Source organism: Eulemur rufifrons, chromosome 18, assembly GCF_041146395.1.
Source record: "Eulemur rufifrons isolate Redbay chromosome 18, OSU_ERuf_1, whole genome shotgun sequence".
In the NCBI taxonomy this organism is placed as follows: Eukaryota; Metazoa; Chordata; class Mammalia; order Primates; family Lemuridae; genus Eulemur; species Eulemur rufifrons.
Window position 1 is genome coordinate 20,526,828 of NC_091000.1, and position 21,790 is coordinate 20,548,617.

General features: G+C 33.0%; 1 protein-coding gene across 2 annotated transcripts in view; it reads left to right on the forward strand.

The window, feature by feature from the left end:
- The window catches only part of HSPA4L (heat shock protein family A (Hsp70) member 4 like), a 49,400-nt gene that overhangs the window by 9,681 nt on the left and 17,929 nt on the right, over positions 1 to 21,790 (forward strand). The window contains exons 3-13 of one of the 2 annotated variants that reach the window (XM_069493192.1): positions 1,797 to 1,937; positions 5,516 to 5,638; positions 8,112 to 8,211; positions 8,556 to 8,689; positions 10,495 to 10,739; positions 10,872 to 10,948; positions 11,607 to 11,758; positions 12,213 to 12,319; positions 14,702 to 14,835; positions 16,825 to 17,024; positions 20,669 to 20,764. In XM_069493192.1, coding sequence (XP_069349293.1) covers positions 1,797 to 1,937; positions 5,516 to 5,638; positions 8,112 to 8,211; positions 8,556 to 8,689; positions 10,495 to 10,739; positions 10,872 to 10,948; positions 11,607 to 11,758; positions 12,213 to 12,319; positions 14,702 to 14,835; positions 16,825 to 17,024; positions 20,669 to 20,764 — 1,509 coding nt within the window. The remainder of the gene's footprint in view (positions 1 to 1,796; positions 1,938 to 5,515; positions 5,639 to 8,111; positions 8,212 to 8,555; positions 8,690 to 10,494; positions 10,740 to 10,871; positions 10,949 to 11,606; positions 11,759 to 12,212; positions 12,320 to 14,701; positions 14,836 to 16,824; positions 17,025 to 20,668; positions 20,765 to 21,790) is intronic. The other variant, XM_069493191.1, reaches the window with a different exon arrangement.

A 21,790-nucleotide genomic window follows, 5' to 3' on the forward strand; every position in this document is an offset into this window, starting at 1 on the left:
ACTCAATGTGTATTAAACAAATACTCTGTTTAAGTGTTTGTATTTCTAGGCTTCTGAAATGCTTTTGTGTAGAACATTAACTTTTAACATTCCATGCTATAGGTTGATTTCCCTTGGACTTTGTTTACTTCCCTTAACCTTTTTAAAAGCCCTTAAAATTATTTCTTACATTTTTATAGGCTTGGGTCTTTCTTCTTCCTTATAAAATAACTTTGTTTAATGGAGCTTTTTTCCCATGACTTTTTAGGAATAATTGACTCATTGATCCAGGAATTTTTGCTTTTCATTTTTATCAAGGCTGTCTTTTACAATTGCCCTACATAAGAATGTGTTTTTATTTCCTATTTTCATATTGTATGTTAAAGAATGTTGGATTTCCGCTAAAATGGCCCCTTAAGTTTATATCTCATGTTCTGACTGATCTTCTAAATGTATCACAGATAAACAGAGTCTCTAAAGAAAGCACCCTATAAAGTTTCTCCTAGGGGGCTAAAGATATCAAAATGGTAATTCAGCATCCCTACAGTTTTCATCTCATAATTGAAGATCAAGCTTTATTTGGCTTTAAAGATTACTAGGAGAACAGCAACTGATCTCAGTAATATTGTATAGTTTGAACTACATGTTCTAGTTAAAGAAAAAAATTACTTTGCCAAAATACAAGCCATTTATAAATTAAGACACTTTCACTAAGCACCATGCTACATGGAAGGGATTTTAATTTACTAGCCTAAGGAGCAGTTCTCAGCAATGGAAACCACATACAAGTACAAGTACAGGAGAAATTTTACAAATATCAGATGTTGAGAGGAAAAGGAAAACTAGACAATAAAAAAGATAGTTTAAAAACACAGGCCGGGCGCGGTGGCTCACGCCTGTAATCCTAGCACTCTGGGAGGCCGAGGCGGGTGGATCGCTCGAGGTCAGGAGTTCGAGACCAGCCTGAGCAAGAGTGAGACCCCGTCTCTACTAAAAATAGAAAGAAATTATATGGACAACTAAAATATATGTATATACAAAAAATTAGCCGGGCATGGTGGCGCATGCCTGTAGTCCCAGCTACTCGGGAGGCTGAGGCAGGAGGATCGCTTGAGCCCAGGAGTTTGAGGTTGCTGTGAGCTAGGCTGAAGCCACGGCACTCACTCTAGCCCAGGCAACAGAGTGAGACTCTGTCTCAAAAAAAAAAAAAATAAATAAATAAAAAATAAAAAAAATAAAAAAAATAAAAACACAGAAATGGAAGTAGAAAGAAATAAGAGAAATCAAAGATATACAGGTTGAGTATTCCTTATCTAAAATGCCTGGGACCCAGAAGTAAGATGTTCTGATATTCTTATACAAGTAGACCATCTCAAGTCCAGAAATCCAAAACGCTCCAAAGTCTGTAATTTTTGAATACCAACATGATGCTAAAAGGAAATGCTCATTGGAGTATTTTAGACTTTAGATTTTTGGATTTGGGATGTCAAAGCAGAAGTGTTAAGGAAAACAAAAGGATGAGTTATAGGTAGATTGTCATTATGTTTGAAAAGTTTTAAAGTTTTGTTCTTTTTCTTTTGAAGACATTAATTTTGAATCTTACATTCCTAGGAGAATTTAGTGTCAATAGTTAAGATATATACATTCTCATTGTACAATTGTACAGTCAATTGGAAACCAGAAAAATGAATGATTATGTGTAATTCTGAGCTTGAATGTGTAGCATAAAGAGAACTTGGTGGTTCTCAAGTATAGGGATAGTATTTTATTTTTCATTCATTAAGTAATTGATAAATATAAGTATTTACTGCCAACAGATAGTCACGAATGTAAGAAATACAATTCATGGCTTCAAAAAGCTTCATGGGCGATCATTTGATGATCCCATTGTGCAAACTGAAAGGATCAGGCTTCCCTACGAATTGCAGAAGATGCCTAATGGAAGTGCAGGAGTTAAGGTAAGCTTTATATTCCCAGAGTACAAACATATCTTAAAATTAAAGAAACCAAATATGATAATATTGCTATTTGTAATTTGTAGTTTAACCTTTTTCCTCCAGATACAGTATATACATACCCAAGGGATAGGCAGTTTTCATAATAATTTTAGTGAATGCCAAGAAATTCTAATTTAGACTGTCTTTTTGATTCAAATAATACTTTATTGTCAAGGAAAAAATTATTATTATTTGGAGAACTCTACTAGGTGAATAGTTTTTAGGGAATAAAGACAGGCATATGTGATTTAGAAGAATACACCCAAAAAGTACATTACTATAAGTTTTTTCTAATGTAGAAGAATCTTATAACATATTAGAAGTATTAAATCAAACTTTTCTTCCAAGTAAGAGATGGATTCTGAACTTTTAATTCTACATTCTGAGTTATAAATCAGTTAACAGCAGTCCCCAACGTTTTTGGCACCAAGGACCAGTTTCATGGAAGACAAGTTTTCCACAACGGGTAGGAGGGTGTTCACGATGATTCAAGAGCATTACATTTTTGTGCAGTCAAACCTCTCTGCTAATGTTAATCTGTATTTGCAGCCACTCCCCAGCACTAGCATCACCACCTCAGATCATCAGGCATTAGATTCTCATAAGGAGCACGCAACCTAGATCCCCCTTGAATGTGCAGTTACAGTAGGGTTCCTGCTCCTATGAGAATCTAATGCTGCTGGTCATCTGACAAGAGGCGGAGCTTATGTGGTGATTTGAGCAATGGGGAGAAGCTGTAAATACAGATGAAGCTTCACTGGCTTACCTGCTGCTCACCTCCTGCTGTGTGGCCCAGTTCCTAACAAGCTACAGACCCGTACCAGTCTGCGGCCTGTGGGTTGGGGACCACAGAGTTAACAAAAACATGTTTGTGTTGATTTTTCAAAAACTACTAGAATACCCCAAAACACATAGAGTTACTATATGACCCAGAAATTCCATTCCTGGATATATACCCAAGAGAGTTGAAACATGTCTTTATAAAAACTTGTACATGAATGTCCTTAACAGCATTATTCTTAATAGCCAAAAAGTGGAAATAATCCAAGTGTCCCTCAACTGATAAGTAGATAAAATGTGGTATATCTATGTAATAGAATATTATTTGCTCATAAAAAGGAATGAAGTACTAATATGTGCTATAACATACATGAATCTTAAAAATATGCTAAGTAAAAGAAACCAGATACAAAAGGCCACATATTATATGATTCAGTTTGTATAGTATGTCCAAGATAGAGCAAATCCATAGAGAAAGAAAGTAGACTAATGGTTGCCAAGGGTTAAGGGGAAAGAAAAGTGAGTAGTGACTGCTAATGGGTACAAAGTTTCTTTTTGGGTGATGGAAAATGTTCTAGGATTAGATAGTAGTGATAAGTGCACAACTTTGTGACTATACTAAAAACCAGTGAATTATACATTTCAGAAGGGTGAACTTTTTATGCTATGTGAATTATTTCAAGAAAGCTATTTTTAATAACTAACTTTAAACTTGATTATGTGTGTTATGGATATGTACATATTTCTTTCCATTTTTTTTCTTTCCACTTTTGGAAGAGGGTTCTGATGACAGGATAGATGATGAATTGTAGTGAGAAGACAGCAGACTGTTAGAGTAGTAGTTCAGGGAAGACACTTTGAGAGGTTGAAGGCAAGGAAACAAATTGTGAAGCCATATTTTAGGTGAAATCTTTTGGTTATTAACTCGGAAGCTAGGTGAGCTATGATAGCTACAACTGAAATAAGTAATATTCATATGCTCAGGTTAATGATCACCTGGAGCAATATTTTTCTTCACTAGTTTAAAATTTAAACTACATAAATTTTTTTGCTTTTATTCTTTAAACTGAAAATTAATAGATCATGCTTTGGGAATAGGCTGCAAAAATCAGAAAGTTTTTAAAGAAAACCAAAACCTAAAATTTGAGTGATAAAATTTTTAAACATTCATAGTGCCTGCAAACTGGTTGAAAAGGCTTTGAAAATATCATTCAGTCCTGTGCTGAACTAAGTGTCTTCATCTTTTGATGACTGAACATCTTTAGCATTCAATTCCTCAAGCATTTTATCTATTTATTTTGTATACATTTGTTTGAATCTACTTCGATGTTTATTTATTTCATATAACTTTCTAAATATTCTTATATAAAAGAATACTACTGTGTTATTATGCCTCCTATAGTCAGACTAAGGCCATGTTATTTGTTTTATTTCAATGTACTTGATTTTTCCCTACTCCCTTGGTTTAAAGGCAGTAATTTGACATCGTATTTGCTTTTGGACTTACTGGTAAATGGATGTGGAAACAAATGATTATCAGTTTTAGGTTTGATTCAAAGTAAATCCAATTAGATATACATAGTTAGGTCAGGTGTGTGGCTCATGCCTTTAATCTCAGCACTTTTGGAGGCTGAGGCAGGAGGATCACTTGAGGCCAGGAGTTGGGACCAGCCTGGGCAACATAGTGAGACCTCATCTCTACAAATAATTTAAAAATTAGCTAGGTGTGGTAACGTGCATCTGTAGTCCCGGCTACTCAGGATGCTGAGGCAGGAGGATCACCTGAGCCTAGGCTTTCAAGGCTGTAGTGAGCTGTGATCATGCCACTGTACTCCAGTCTTAGCAAACAAAAAAAAGATATACATATTTATACATACTCATTTACTTAAATATATTGTGCTGCTTTACAGAGTTGTTCTTCAAAGCTCTTCCAAAGGTTAGTGTTGGAGAATAAAATTATTCACTGAGGATTCACTGAGACTATGCCTTTTCCTCAGTGAATTAAAGGTAGTTTTGTTATATGGGTTCTAAGGTAGCTTTGTATTGCGTGGTGATTGTCATAATAAAAATATGAATAAAGCACAGGTCCTCTAGTATTCTTTGGTTATGATGCACGGTGAAGTTTCATTTTATGTGCCTAAATGCAACCTGATCTTAAACCTGTGTATAATATAAGATGAAGCAGTTATTTGGTCTAAAGAGGTATTTTTAAATTTTATATGTGCATCTTTTATATTTAATTCAAGTTGTCCCCAGAAACTTTGGAGTATTACATGTTAAATTTGCTTTTTTAAATAAGGAAATTTTTTCTTTTTTTTCCTTCTGATATTCTCATTTCCTTTTCCTAAAACTGTATGACTAAAGCTTTCATTTTAAACCTAGGGAGAGTTCTAACTTTCAAAAGAAATATTATTTGATCTTTTTCTCTTTGTTTGTTTGCTGTGTCAGACTTGGAAAATGAATGATAAAAATTGCTTTTATGGGAGGTGGGGATCTGAGAGGATAGTGACACTTGAAAATAACTTGCTTCATTATAATACCGTGTGAAGGTACTGGAACCTCAGAAATGAGACGTCATCAGTGTTTTTAATGAGGCCGTGGTTCTATAATAAAATGACAGTCTTTCTGGAATAAAATTCTTTGAGCAAGTACTCTGGCTGTTTCACTATTGTGTATTGTGTGTAGAGTAGGTGCTCAATAAATACTTTTTGGATGAATAAATGACTCTTAATAATAGATAGCTCAACTTTTGGTTTTAGGTGCGATACCTAGAAGAAGAGAGACCTTTTGCAATTGAGCAAGTTACTGGAATGCTGTTGGCCAAGCTTAAAGAGACTTCAGAAAATGCTTTGAAGAAACCAGTAGCCGACTGTGTAATTTCAGTAAGTTTTGCTTCAGTAATGAATACTCTTGAATCACATTGTTCAGTGTACTAGTGTAATATTCAAGTATTTTTCTTCTCTTTATACTTTCTTCCCTTATCCAGTAAATACCCTAAGTCCTTTTTGACTTTTTTCTTCCAAAAAAAAAAAAAAAATTAACCTTACTTGGTAAAGTTTAGGATTGAATTTCCCATAAAGCCAATCGTGATAATCAATGAATCTTTAAAAAACTAATGTATATGATTAGTTAGTGGCTGCTGTACCTGCCACTTATCCCTAAGAATCTTCCCAAGTAACACTTAACTCTCCACCTATATGGATCTTAACATTTTATGGCAAAGGTTAAAAATTCCCAGTTGGCAATTTTAGGTGGCATATTCTATATTGGCTCTGGGGAAGACATTTAAGGATTCTTAACAAGACATTTAATTATTTACCCTATCTTATCTCTTGAGATATCATTTAATATTGTTAACTAGTGTTTAAGTTACATGTTGTCACCTAAATGTGATATATTCCTACTACTAAACTTGACTACATAAATTTAAGAGTTGTGTCATCAAAAAAACAGAATCAGATTATGAACTCTTCAGTGAATTTAGTAATTTTTTTCATAGGCATTTAGAATTATTTAAATGGGAGAAAAATATTAAAGCTTAATAATTGCCAGTCATTTGTAATAGTAAATAATAGTTTACCATTTACCATGCACTGTTACAGGCATTTTATCTGTATTAATTCATTTAATCCTCAGAACCCCACCCTATGAGGTAAGATATTATCAACCTGGTTTTACAGATTAATAAAGTGAGGCATAGAAATGTTAAATAACTTGCCCCAAATCAACAAGCTAGTAAGTGGTAGAGCTCGATAGTTCATTCCCAAGCCTATGCTCATAAATTTTCCATTATACTACCACTTGAAAGTACGTTAGAATGATACAAATTTTAGAAATTCATCTTAAACTCAAATACATTCCTAGTTTAACTATACTTGCTTTTACTTTCACGTCAGATATTAGTATAAGAACAGAATAATAAGAACTTTTGGCTGGGTGCAGTGGCTCACGCCTGTAATCCTAGCACTCTGGGAGGCCGAGGTGGGAGGATCGCTTGAGGTCAGGAGTTCAAGACCAGCCTGAGCAAGAGCGAGACCCCCATCTCTACTAAAAATAGAAAGAAATTATTTGGACAGCTAAAAATATATATATAGAGAAAAAAATTAGCCAGGCATGGTGGCACATGCCTGTAGTCTCAGCTACTCGGGAGGCTGAGGCAGAAGGATTGCTTAAGCTCAGGAGTTTGAGGTTGCTGTGAGCTAGGCTGATGCCACGGCACTCTAGCCAGGGCAAAAGAGCGAGACTCTGTCTCAAAAAAAAAAAAAAAAAAAACAAAAAACTTTTGACCATTATTAACTTTGTTTGGTACAGCAGATCCATTGTGAGCTCCATAAGGGCAAATATTTTGTCTTTGTCCATTATATCCCTTGTAGCCAGAAAAGTATCTCAATGAATATTAAATGAGTCATACTCTATAATTTAGATTTTTATCAGGAGGATAATACCAAATAAGGATAAGCAAGCTTATCAAACACAATTCAGCTTCTTTTTCCTATTGTTAACATAGGTTAAATGAAATTTCTAAATTCACAAAACAATAAAACTGGAGGAGACTACGTACTTGAAACTTAAATTGGAAGAGCCTCCAAGTTATTTTGTGCATGATTATGCTTAATTATTAGCTTTTTAGAAATCCTTCGGTGTGGCAAATCAAAGTACTTGTTAGTTTCACAGAACTGAGGTATATATAAATCTTTATAAGCATTAAGCCTGAGTTTATTTAATTTTTTTAATAGTTTAGTGTTTTTTGGTGATTTTAAGAGAAATACATGTTCATCAGAAGTTCTGCCCTTTTGAGATAGAACCATTTTAAACAGTTGGAATTATGTTTTTCTAGTTGTGTAGATGCACACAAAAATAAACCATACTATACATACCCTTTTTAACGTAAAGATACTATTTCATGACAATGTAGATCTACCTGATTCTAACAGCTATATAGGATTCTGTTATGTGAATATACCATGATATATTTAATCTCATTTTAACAGACTTGGGGGTTTTCAAGTTTTTATTATTAAAGTTGAGCAAATATGTTTTTTAATAAATTAACACAGGAAGTGTTTAGATTAACAAAATTTTTGGCAATCCTGCCATATTACTTTACTTTAAATTAGTGTTAGTACTTTAGGTCAAATCTTTATGTATAGAAATTGTCAAACTTAAAAAAAAAAAATAGTATTCTTCCTCCTTTATTTAATTGGAACACCATTCTTTGCCTTAAACTGTACATAAGTTTTAGTGAAATTATTTTATATTTTTCAATTGATAAAAACATTTTAACAGATTAAACATCTATTTTGAAATGTTTATTGCATCAAACCAATATACATAATAATTATTTTTAAATATCAGATTCCTAGCTTTTTCACTGATGCAGAGAGAAGATCTGTGATGGCTGCAGCCCAAGTTGCAGGCTTAAATTGTTTAAGGTTGATGAATGAAACTACTGCAGGTAAGCACTTTTTAATTGGAAAATCACAGTCATAAAAATATTCTAATAGTTTTTCCTAATTAATAATAAAGCATTTTTTTAGCGTTATTACATACTGGTTCTTGTAAGCTTTGGAGTACATCATGGCAGAGGTTAAATATGTCTTATTGGCTTTCAGAACTATTATAGAGTTATAGATGAGTGGGGAAAAAAACATTAAACAAATTATGAAAAGTTAATTTACTTTGAAACTAATAATATATATTACTGTACTGTGTATTAAAGTACAGTATCAAAGTGACTTATCTCTTATTTTCCAGGTAATTGCTGTACTAGAATTAACCTAATTCTTTGTTCTCGTACAGTTGCACTAGCATATGGAATTTATAAACAGGATCTTCCGCTGTTAGATGAGAAACCAAGAAATGTAGTATTTATTGATATGGGCCATTCTGCCTATCAGGTCTCGGTTTGTGCTTTTAACAAAGGAAAACTTAAAGTAAGTAAATAAATGATTTACTATATTTAATTTTAATGATTAAGAGCATATACTGTATATAGAGAGAATTTTAATAGCTGAGTATGAAATGTGGCTCTGCACCTTAAAAACTGTGACCTTGAACAAGTTACTTAGTCTCCCTAAACCTTAGTTTCCTCATCTGAGTATGACATCAGTAACATACTTCATAGAATTTTTGAGGACAAAATGAGTTAATGTATATAAAATGCTTGGAATGCCTGGCATAGAGTAGCTGCTATAATAATGTGCTAGCTATTTTTATTTTTGTTGTCTTTATTAACTTAATTAAGTCATCTATCAGGGAACAAATTATTTTTCCATAAATATACTTACAGGAAACATTTTCTAAAATGATTCCCGTTGGTTTTAGAAACCTATCTATCCAGGAGTCCTAATCATAATTTTCTACAGTGTAGTGTTACTTACTTCTGTGTGCTTATTTTCTTATAGTCTGTGTTTGGTCTTATATTAATTTTTGCATTGATTATCTTCTCCAGAATTATGTGTTCTCTCTCTCCATTATGCACATGAATACTTAGAAGATAAAGTGCTTTGAGTTACCCAACACTGCAAGAGCATTTTGTCTTATATTACCATAATAACATCCTTGTAATCAGAAAATTAAAGGGAAATGACTCATACTAAATATAGTTTTCAGTATAAATTGGTTCATTCTTGGCATTTAGCCTTAAATATTAACTTAAAAAGGGCATTTTCTTTCTTTCCTTTTCAGTAGATAACTTAGAGTAGTGATCTATAATTTTTAGATCATAGACCCCTTTGAAAGTCTGATAAAGGCTATAGCCCTTCTCCCAAGAAGAATGCAGACTTGCACTTGCCACATACCAAGATAATTTTGCATTTAATCTTGGGTAATACTGAACTTCTTGAGAAGTCTATACATGGATTCTCCATGCTGGTCTATGGGATGACATCACACTAAGGTTGTGCTCACATCTTGCTGTGATGTTTACTACCGTTCTGCCACCCCAGCAACCCCCTTTTGAAGAAGGAGCTGAAGAACCACACCAATATTGGGATTTTTCTTTTTTTTTTTCTTTTTTTTTTTTTTTTGTAGTAACTAGTTATAAAGTAGTCATTTTACCCTAGGGAGAGAGACTAAATGTCTGGTCCTTCTGTTTTTAAGAGCTATGGTATTGAAGTTTTGTGACTTGTTTTACCCATTTTCACTGGTACCTGCTTGCTGGGAGACTATTATTGCTCAACAAGCTTATTAAATTGTTGTCTCTCTTCACTTGTTTCTGTATTCTGTTTTTGCTCTCTCATATATCCTTTTGTTCTATATTTTTGTAAAAATAAGCTGGGTTTTTTTTTTTAATAATAATCAGAAGGCCTAGTTCCTGACCTGTAAATTTACCAATTACAGTATTTTTAATTTAATTTTTGGATTTGCTTTTCTTGATTTGTTCTTGTTTATATGCTTAGGATTGTTTCTTTGCTCTCTTAAACTTGGTTTTTGGTCTACCTGTTCAGTCCTATTGTAGAACCAAAAGATGTGAGATAATGAGATTTTAGTTGTAATTCAGTTATTTCAGAATTAGAATTATTCTTTTATTATGATATGCATCTATACCTAAAAAGCAGATAATTCAGAGTAGGGAAATATGTTGGCTAAATATAAATGATAATTTAATGCTGATTCCAAATTCAGCACCCAAATTGGATAAGTTCTTTAGCTTCATTTTTATATTTTATAATTTTAGAGATTTTTTTGGAAGCATCTATATTTCTGAAAATTCAGTTTTGCTTTTTCAATTAAACAGGTCTTGGCTACTACCTTTGATCCATATTTGGGTGGCAGGAACTTTGATGAGGCTTTAGTAGACTACTTCTGTGAGGAGTTCAAGACCAAATATAAGATAAATGTGAAAGAAAACTCTCGGGCCTTGTTGCGTTTATATCAGGAATGTGAAAAACTAAAGAAGCTGATGAGTGCAAATGCATCAGATCTTCCATTGAACATTGAGTGTTTCATGAATGACCTTGATGTTTCTAGTAAAATGAACAGGTACCATGTATGTTTTCAGTTTGAAAAGTGTTTGCTTATTTTATAATGTTTAGATCACATCTGATTTTTTTGTCATTTTAGAAGATATGCTTAATGTTTTATTCCAAAATAATGGATTTTATTTTCTCACAGGGCTCAATTTGAACAATTATGTGCTTCCCTCCTGGCCAGGGTTGAACCACCTTTAAAAGCAGTAATGGAACAAGCTAGTAAGTGGAAATTACTGGACTATCAAAACTTCATCGTGGTCACTTAAAGGGGAGAGGAATAGAAGATGGTAAAAGTAATAAAACTTCATGGTTTTTATTAATAAAAGATTTATATTTCTCATTTTAGCAAAGGAGATTATAGCTCATGTTTTATTCATAAGAAAAAAGCGCAAGAAATCTGGGTTTGTTAGAATTCTTCCTGGCTTATTTTATTGTTTACATCACAAAGCCAATGCTAGTTCTATTTGGAAGTGTTTATATATATAAGTATAGGAGATTCTGAAATGAAATTAATGTAGAAATAGGGACATGATTGATTTTTCTTACAGGTTTTGGTAATCAATTAAAAATGACTTGTATCAGGATTTGGGAGGTAGAAGTTAGAAAATTGAAGAGCTCCTTCAAAATCCATGAAGTGCTTTTCTCTTCCTGTTGTCACTCTATTACCTGGGCCAAGTGCAGTGCCTGTCACATATATAACTAGTATTTATTAAATTTTGCCTTTTTCTAAATTTCGTTTTTATCTTCTTTCCATTTTTTCTTCCTTTGAGCAAATAAAAAAATCTATCCACTCTTTAAAAAATACTTTACAAACCTACTGTTCACAGATTTTTAAGGACTATCTTATTTTTCTCAATTAAAAACATTTTATTTCCAGACTTACAACGTGAAGACATAAGTAATATAGAAATTGTAGGAGGAGCAACACGAATTCCTGCAGTGAAGGAACAAATCACTAAATTCTTTATTAAAGATATAAGTACCACATTAAATGCTGATGAAGCCGTTGCAAGAGGATGTGCATTACAGGTATAATTGGTTTTTTTTAGAATATATATTTTAACATAAATGATAAGTCCAAAGGGCCTTTTAATGTCATCTGTTCTGACCACCTGTGGATAGGCTAAAGTAAATTGAAATTTTTCCTGATAAATGAGTCTTCTGTCTTTCCCATTTAGATATTTAGGGTATAATAGGATAATATGTAAATACACTGAAATAACATGTATTTTGTGAATTCTTGCAATCTGCCTATTTAAAATTCCTTTTGGAGATTCAAAAATATTCTTAATACTAATTTTTGTAAGGTCATATAAGGAGTACTCTGGCCTTTTTAATTTTTTACTAGTTATTACCAAAAAAACAGTAACTTTTAAAATGTAACAATTTTAATAGAAGGACTTCTATTAAGCAGTTCAATCAGGGTAACCTAGGGTATGGTTTGTAGTTGTTGATTTAAATATGGTATACATCTTATTTTCAGTGTGCGATTCTCTCACCAGCATTTAAAGTGCGTGAATTTTCCATAACAGACATTGTTCCCTATTCAATCACATTAAGGTGGAAGACCTCTTTTGAAGATGGAACTGGGTAAGTTATTTTTAAAACCTTAGTTAGAGTTTGTCACAAATCTTTAACCAATTTAACCTTCTTTTCTGGATTAGAGAAATTAACACTTTTCAAAATACTGTCAAATACTTTTAAATAAAGTATTAGTAAACAGATAACATAAAAATGATGTATCACTTACAAACCATGATGGGCTTTTTTATTTTTTTTTTTTTGAGACAGAGTCTTGGTCTGTCACCCTGGGAAAAGTACAATGGTGTCATCATAGCTCACTGCAACCTCAGACTCCTGGGCTCAAAGTGATCCTCCTGCCTCGGCCTCCCCAGTAGTTGGAACTACAGGCACACACCACAACACCTGGCTGACTTTTCTATTTCTAATACAGGGTCTCGCTCTTGCTCAGGCTGGTCTGGACCTGAGCTTAAGCGATCCCCCGGCCTTGGCCTCCTAGAGAATTAAGATTACAGGCATGAGCCACCGCTCCCGGCCACATTTTTTTAATAAAAGTAAGAAATGCTCATTTTCAAATGAAAATCACAGTATAGAAATGTAAAAACTTAAAAGACCTTAATTTGCCATACTCTCACTCCCTTAGCCCATTTTTTACACATAACCATTTTTAACAGCTATTTTATCTGTCCATTTTCTAGTACATATAGGATTATCTATCTCTTGTGCAACTTCCTTTTTTAAATATATTGCTTACTATTTTTCATGTCAACAGACAATAAGTTATTTAATATTTCAACAGTTGTATGCACCATAATAAATGTAACTAATACACTGTTAAGTCATGTTTTTGCTATTTTAAGCAGTACTATTAGGAGTGTCCTTGTACACATATCCTTGTTCAGCTGTGTTTGGGATATCTATAAAATAACAGTGTAGGAGTGGAATTGTTGAGCCAAAGAGTATGAATATTATTTTGAATAATACTGCCAAATTATTCACTAAAAAGATTTCAGTTTATATTCATATTAACATTCATGAGATACCTGTTTTAGCTCATTTTCTCCCACACTTTTAAATTTAATATGCTGAAAGTTAAAAAAAAAAAAAAACTTTGTGTTTCTGACTATTGTAAACTACAGTCTTTTCATGCTTTTGTCAACATTTACATTTCTTTTTCCATGAACTGCCCAGGATTTAAGTAGCTTGCTTACCTACCCAAATCAAAATTTGTATTTCAAATATTTTACTTGCCTCCTTTTCAGAAGTATTGCATAAAGCTGTATTTACCTTTTGAAGTTCCTTTTAAAGTTTTGTTCTGTATTCTATACATCAGTACCCCCAAACAATGAAATTTTTGTACAAATTTCAAATTTACAAATTATCAATCTTACCAGAATGTCTTGTAGAACATTTGAGTGGCATGTGTTAATGTTAATTTTGAGGCATGAATTATTCTATAAAGTTAAATTTCAATTAAAGTTGTGAGTGATCCAGGAAAAAATAGTAAGAAAATGTATGGGGAGCTAAATTGAAAATATAGCCTAATGACTATAATAAGACAGTAGAAGATATTGGTAGGTTCTTGCAAACTCGGATAGAGTAAAAGGTTTGTGGATTTCAGATTTTCAAACTTGCATCATTATGGTAATAGTAGGACAATACAGTATTAAAGAGTGGTTTCTGGGCCCCGTCAACAGTAGTCATAAACTGTTTTTGGTACACTATTTAAGGAATAGGAATTGCTATGTAGGTTTAAAAACTCCCTGTACTGGAGGGGAAAAAATACTGTCAAGGACATTATTATAATATATCAACTGAAAAATATTGGAATATGGATGGTAGGTAAAGTATCAGAATATTCCTGTTAGGAAATGCACATTGAAGTGTTTAGTGGTAAAAGACTATATGTATCACTCTCAGTTGGTTTAGGAAAAATATACACAGATAAAGAGACAGTGTGCATTTAGATGATGAAACACATTGGGTAAAATGTTAACAACAAATCTAGGTAAAGGATATGCAGATGTTCTTTGTCCTGTTTTTATTTTTGCACCTTTATGTTAGTTTAAAATTATTTCCAAATAAAAGGGTTTTTTTTTTTTTAAGGTAATAAAAAGGGTTACATGTGGCAAGTGTTTTAAAAGTTAATAGGTAGGGCTTTTGGTTCTTATATGTGAGCAAAAAAAAGTCCCTGTACCTTGGCCTTAAAATATACATAGTCTGAATAATTTTTCTCTTCATAGTAGTATACAATTTTCTGTTATGATAGACATTGTGAAAATGTTGAACCATAAATTTTGAACTCTACAATAAGTTTTTATAACAAAATCAGTAATTTTCTTTACATTTATGCATAGAGATTTTTGCAGTGCTGCTTATGAATTAAGAATGAAATGGAATCATTAGCAACTTTCTATTTGTTTCTAAGTGACTCTTTCTCACTCCATTTAGGGAATGTGAAGTATTTTGTAAGAACCATCCTGCTCCATTCTCAAAAGTCATTACTTTCCACAAGAAGGAACCATTTGAACTAGAAGCATTTTATACTAATTTACATGAAGTGCCTTATCCTGATCCAAGAATCGGTAAGAGAACTCAAGAAAAGCTTTCAAAAAATTTTGGCCCTTTAATAAATGTGTTATATTAGAATCAAGGAAATTAATTGACATTTCACCTAAGCCAGCACTGGGTTTTTAAAGAAAGTATTTATACTTTTTCTAAATATGCACTTTTTAGTGCTGAGAACAGTCGACCTTCCGCATCCATGGGTTTAGCATTTGTGGATTCAACTAGTCACAAGTCAAAAATCCTTAGAAAAATAAAGCATTTGTACCAAACGTATATAGGCATTATTTATTATATGTAACAACTACTTCTATAATTAATAGCATTTATGCTGTATTAAATATGATAAGTTAATCTAGAGATGCTTTAAAAGTATTTGGGATGATGTACATAGGTTATATGCAAATATTATGCCATTTTATGTAAGGGACTTGAGCTTCCTCAGAATTTGGTTTCCTTAGGAATCCTGCGATCAATCCCCCCCTCTCCGTGGATACTGTATTTTTATAGGGGACAACGTATTTTTAATTCATTTTGACTTATACATTTAAAACACTCTGTAATTGTCCTGAAAGGTTTGTATGAGTTATTTTTTATGGAAAAACTATTGAAATTGAAATTGTGCTGCCTGTATATTCTAATTTTTTTTTTTTTTTTTTTTTTTTTTTTGTTGAGACAGAGTCTCACTTTGTTGCCCAGGCTAGAGTGAGTGCCGTGGCGTCAGCTTAGCTCACAGCAACCTCAGACTCCTCGGCTTAAGCGATCCTACTGCCTCAGCCTCCCGAGTAGCTGGGACTACAGGCATGCGCCACTATGCCCGGCTAATTTTTTCTATATAGATTTTTAGTTGTCCATATAATGTCTTTCTATTTTTAGTAGAGACGGGGTCTCGCTCAGGCTGGTCTCGAACTCCTGACCTTGAGCAATCCACCCGCCTCGGCCTCCCAGAGTGCTAGGATTACAGGCGTGAGCCACCGCGCCCGGCCTGTATATTCTAATTTTAAACTTAATGTTCACTGGCAGCAACTAGAATGAGTATTATTGGATTAATATGAAAGTGAGAATAGGAGACTGTAATATCCATTTTAACTTGAGTAATCTTTTCAGAAGATATAAAACAAAATGATTTTAATTTTTAAAATTTTTATATTGTTTTGATAGACTAGAAAGGAGGCAATGTAAATATTTCAGGTATATTATTTAAAGCAGTAAAAACTATTGAAGGTTAATGTTAGTTTGCTAGGCTGCTACAACAAAGTACCACAAGCTGGGTGGCTTAAACAATAGAAATTTACTGTCTCAGTTCTGGAGTCTACAAATCCAAAATCAAGGTATCTCCAAATACAGTCACATTCTGAGGTACAGGGGCTTGGGGGATGGGGGAAGACACAATGTAACCCATTAAAAAAAGTCAACCAGATTTTTGACTACCCAGTTTTTCTGCCTAGTATTCCTTCCTACTATGGATAGCATGATATATGAGAGACTTCTTCAGAAAAATTAAACATTAGTGGATCTCTGCAGGTATTAGTGACTGGATAACTTAGCAGTTTTGCCATAGAAAAAAATCCAAAAAGTTTTAGAAGTACCTGATTTATGAATTACTAAGATAATTACGATTTGTAAAGGTTATAGAAAAAAGTATTATCTGTTTTGTTTTCAGACTCAGAAATTGAATTTTGTTGTCTTGATTTTATAGTAGCAATATTATATAATGCTTAAAAGTCATTGCCTTTGAATCAAATTATCCTTGGTTAAAATCCCAACTCGTTTTTCCAGCATTGATAATTTGGTTCAGCTTATTTAACCTTTCTGAGTCTTAATGCCAAATTTGTTATGGTATAAAAAAGATTATCTGAGGAAAGTGCCTGCCCCGTAGTAATTGATCAGGATATGATCATAATTTTTTGACTATTTGCCAGAGTCTTAAAGATGATAGCCAAATTATTGAATAAATGAATGAGTTAATCTGAGGCTCATGTACTGATCAAAGCTCTTTTTTCCTTAAGGGAGCTTCACTATTCAGAATGTTTTTCCACAGTCTGATGGTGATAGCGCCAAAGTGAAGGTTAAAGTTCGTGTTAACATCCATGGAATCTTCAGCGTGGCTAGTGCATCAGTTATTGAGAAGCAAAATTTGGAAGGGGATCACAGTGATACTCCTATGGAGACAGAAACTTCATTTAAGAATGAAAACAAAGATGATGTGGTATGTAGAAATTCTATCTCAATGTTTCTCTCATAGATAATATATGCAATACCATAGTCATAATTGGGACTTTAATAATTGAATATATTAATCTCTGAGGTTTTGCTTTGCATTTCTGCTGTAGGAATCAGTGTAAGCTTTTTAAAGTAAAAGCCTTAGAAAATAATTCTGTTTCAAAGGCTGTACATCTTTCACATTGTAATACACTTTTAGGGGCATGTGCACATTTCATAGCATTATGTGGAACATGTGGTTTTGGAGTCTTCTTTCCTAAGTTCTTAATTTCCATTAAAAATGTGTATTTTATTATGGATAGATTTTTAGTTTACAGATAAAACCAATTGAGAATGATAAATTTTGAACTATACACATACATATTACTAGATTGAAAATACACGCTTAATAAGGAATTAAGGAATTTTTCAGGATTTAGCTAAGGGGGATATCAGTGGCAGTTAGAGGAATATGCTGTAACATAAAAGTACAGGTTTTATTTTTCTTTATGACAGTTATGCTAAATTTACTCTGGTGTACTATAGATGAAGGAATCTTAAGGGAACTTGATTGTATTCCATTACACAAAGTTCTCATCTTTTTATGTGTACTCTTTATAAATTATTTTTGTACATTATTTTTAATGGCATTTGTTAGATTTTTTTCCTTCATGATTGGAGATCTGCCCTAGATTTTTCATCTATTTGTGCATAGAATGAGTTTTCTTTTGTTCCATTTCAAGACAATTTCTCCTCTTTTTAAGGTTGCTTTCTGTTAATTTTTATTAATAATTACCATATAATTTTCTCTATATTGATCAGAATTCAACCACTGATCTTTAAAGTACTTCATTTAAGGATAATGGCATTTTACTTTTTCATTTTTCCCATATCATTTCGCTATCACGTCCTTCTTTATTTGAATTGAGGAAGAGTAAATGTCCTTAACTGTTAGTGAAGATACAGTTTTTCATAAGTTAACATAGTAATTGGTGAAAAGTTAATTTTTTAAATTACAATTTGTAATAACTATGTCAGACTTAAAAATTTAATTCATTAAGATTTAATTTTACTAAAATTGAGAGCACTTTGTATGCCATCCAGGACGAGTTGTTCATAACCATTTCATTTTCTTTCTGTTTCCCAGTACTTGACTATTTGGGTTTATCTTTTTATGTACTTATCTTTTAATTCAAATACTTGATTGCTTATGCATAGCAGGGACTCTTCTGTGCACTGGAGATACAATGGGACACAGTGGTAAACAAGATAGAAAAGGACACCACCCCATCTATAACTTACATTCTAGTGGAAAAGGACAGACAAGAATCAACAAGATAGTATAGCAATATAAAGGAAATTATTGGGGTTTAATAGTAGAAATTAACTATGTGATGGTGACAAAAGCCACCTAGGGAGAAACACGTAAGCTAGCCTGAAAGATGAAAAAGGCAAAATTTCAGGGTAGGGAGTGGGTAGTTTGTTATCCGGGCAGAGGGAATAACAAGTAGAAAGGCCCTGAGACAGGAAGGCCCTTTTTGTTGTAACAAATACAAGAGTGGCTGACCTATAGGATATAGGAGTGGAGAGTGGCAGAAAAAAATGATTGAGAAGGTAGATCAAGGAATAAGGTGAGTAAGATCAAGGAACAGATCGGTTCATTATAATGACTGTAGATTTTATTCTTAAGTGATTTTTATTTATTCAACAAATAATTATGAGCACCTAAAATGTGTTTGAACAGAAAGATGGTTTTCTCACGTAGTTTAAAATTAATCAGAGAAGCCAGAGCCTAGAGACACTTCCATTAATTACCTAACTATTGAAAATTTCCTATAAAAATTCTTTTTAAAATCATTTTAAGGGATTAACAAATTATTACCATTTTATATCAATTGTGAGATGTATGATTTTCCACTTTTAAATATATCTGAGTGGACTGGGTCTTGCAAATGATAGCATCTTATGTTCACTCTTTGCCATGGCAATAATCATGAGGTAGTTCTCATCACCTGAGCACATGTGAACTCAGTTGTTATTCCTAATGGCATGATTAGGCAGTAGCAACCCCTTGACATTTTAATCAACATACTGTTTAAAGACCATTCAAGGAAGGAATATAAGTCCCAGTTGTTAGAAAACAATCTGACTCTTGGTAAGATAAAAACTCATAAGCCACTAACACCTGTTCTTCTAGAAGAACAGGTGTTAGTGGCTTATGAGAAAATATTAGCAACCATACCAGGGTAACTTTTAAACAAAATACTGGGTAACTCATGCTCTTGAGAACACAGAGGGGATAATATCATATACAAAAATACAGACATTAACAGCTGAATTAAGTGATTGAAAAGAGCTGGATTCTACATAGTGAAGTTTTAGATAACTACTTTATCTGGTTTATTTTTCTTTTCTCTATAAATGAGATATAAATTTATAAACAATAGAAAAGTTCTCTCAATAAATAGAAAATAATTCTGAATAATAAAGCATTGTGACCATTTATTTGACAACACTTTGTCTTAATAATACATAAATTAGAGTTAATAACATATTTGTGTTTTTCTGTATGACTCCAGCTTAACACTTTTTTCACCCTTTATCTATCAACAGTTCAGAAGGTTGTAAAGTTGGAAGCAGAGAGCCGGAATATCAGAAATAATTGACCTTTTAATTATTTGTTTTTATCTTTGGCACAAATAAGTTTTTATTCAAGATAGCTTTCTGGGTGCTACATATTTGCTTAATTCTGGATATAGTAGAAGAATTAAATTATTCGGATTCGTGCATTTCAAGCTTTCTTCTGAGGAGAATGGTGGTGGATAGGATTAAGAAAGAGTCCAGACTACTCTATTATTTGAAATTGTTTGCCAAGTAAAGAGTTCATTTTGGGGGTTTTATTGGTGGAAAGTTTGGTTTTTAGACATAAAAAGAAAATCTTACAAGTATATATCTTAATAATTCAGAGACATCGACTTTGACAATTTTGATGAATTTTCTCCAGTATTCTACTACATTTTAAAAATGTCATTGAATTTGTGTAATACATAAATTTTATATTTTTTTCACTTTATTTTCTCATGTTAAGTTCTTAATAAACATTTTTCATGTTAAGTTGAATGTTTTCTTTTCATAAGCTTGCTTTTGTGAATCTTGATTTGTAAATTTTACCTGAGAATAATTTTTTATTTATTTTGTAATAGTTAGTCATGGATAAATCAAACAAGATATATTCACATAACATCACATAGATCTTTTTATTTTATTTACCTGTTAATCTCTTTGTTATTTATAGTTATTCTCATTTGAAAAATAAGCTTCTACTTTACTATGTTCACACATTTCAAAACAGGTTTGAACTCTAAGATGCAGTTTATGTTTTAAAAATGAAAGAAGACCAACACTACATATATTATTGATTATGTGTTTTCTTTATTAATTTTTTTATTTTTTTATTTTTTGTTGTCCAGCTAATTTCTTTCTATTTTTTAGTAGAGACGGGGTCCCGCTCTTGCTCACCCTCACCCTCACTCTTGCTCAGGCTGGTTGCGAACTCCTGAGCTCAAACGATCCGCCCACCTCGGCCTCCCAGAGTGCTAGGATTACAGGCGTGAGCCACCGCACCCCGCCGATTATGTGTTTTCTTTACAGGATAAAATGCAAGTGGACCAAGAAGGAGCTCATCAAAAATGTCATGCTGAACATACCCCAGAAGAGGAAATTGATCATACAGGAGCCAAAACAAAGGTTTGGTTTACTATTTTTGTAGTTGTCTTTTCAAGATTGATATTTTGAATTAGTTAATATATTTACTTCATAGTGCATGCTGTTAATATACTTGATGTTTTTAATCTTAGTACTGTGGGAAAGTATAGAAAGCTTATAGCCATACATTTTAGTGATTTCTTATAGTTTTTTTTAAGAATGAGCTCTTACAATATAAATAAAAACCACTTTTTTTGGTAGAAAAAAAAAAGATATGTTTTTCATTAACATTTTTTTCTCATTAAAAATCATTCTGCAGGCTGGGTGCGGTGGCTCACAGTTGTAATCCCAGCACTTTGGCCAGCGTGGGCAACACAGCAAGACCCCCATCTCTACAAAAAGATTTTTAAAAAATAGCTGGGCATGGTAGTGCACTCGTTTAGTACCACCTACTTGGGAGACTGAGGCAGGAGGATGGCTTTGCTTGAGCCCAAGAGTTTGAGGCTGCAGTTAGCTCTGATTATATCGCTCACTGCACTCCAGCCTGGGTGACAGAGCAAGACCCTGTCTCTAAAAAAAGAAAAAAGAAAAAAATCATCTCAGAGAAAATATGAAATGAAACAAGCCAAATGAAGAAAACTTAAATTAGCAGTGCCCTGTATCTCAGAATTAGCCCCTGTAAGCATTTTGTTGCATATCTGAAAATATTTTTCTATGTGTAAAAATAAATATTTTCAAAAGTAAAATTTTAAAAGATAAATGACTGGCCGGGCGTGGTGGCTCACGCCTGTAATCCTAGCACTCTGGGAGGCCGAGGTGGGCGGATCATTTGAGCTCAGGAGTTCGAGACCAGCCTGAGCAAGAGTGAGACCCCATCTCTACTAAAAATAGAAAGAAATTATATGGACAACTAAAATATATATATACAAAAAATTAGCCGGGCATGGTGGCGCATGCCTGTAGTCCCAGCTACTCGGGAGGCTGAGGCAGTAGGATCGCTTAAGCCCAGGAGTTTGAGGTTGCTGTGAGCTAGACTGACGCCACGGCACTCACTCTAGCCTGGGCAAC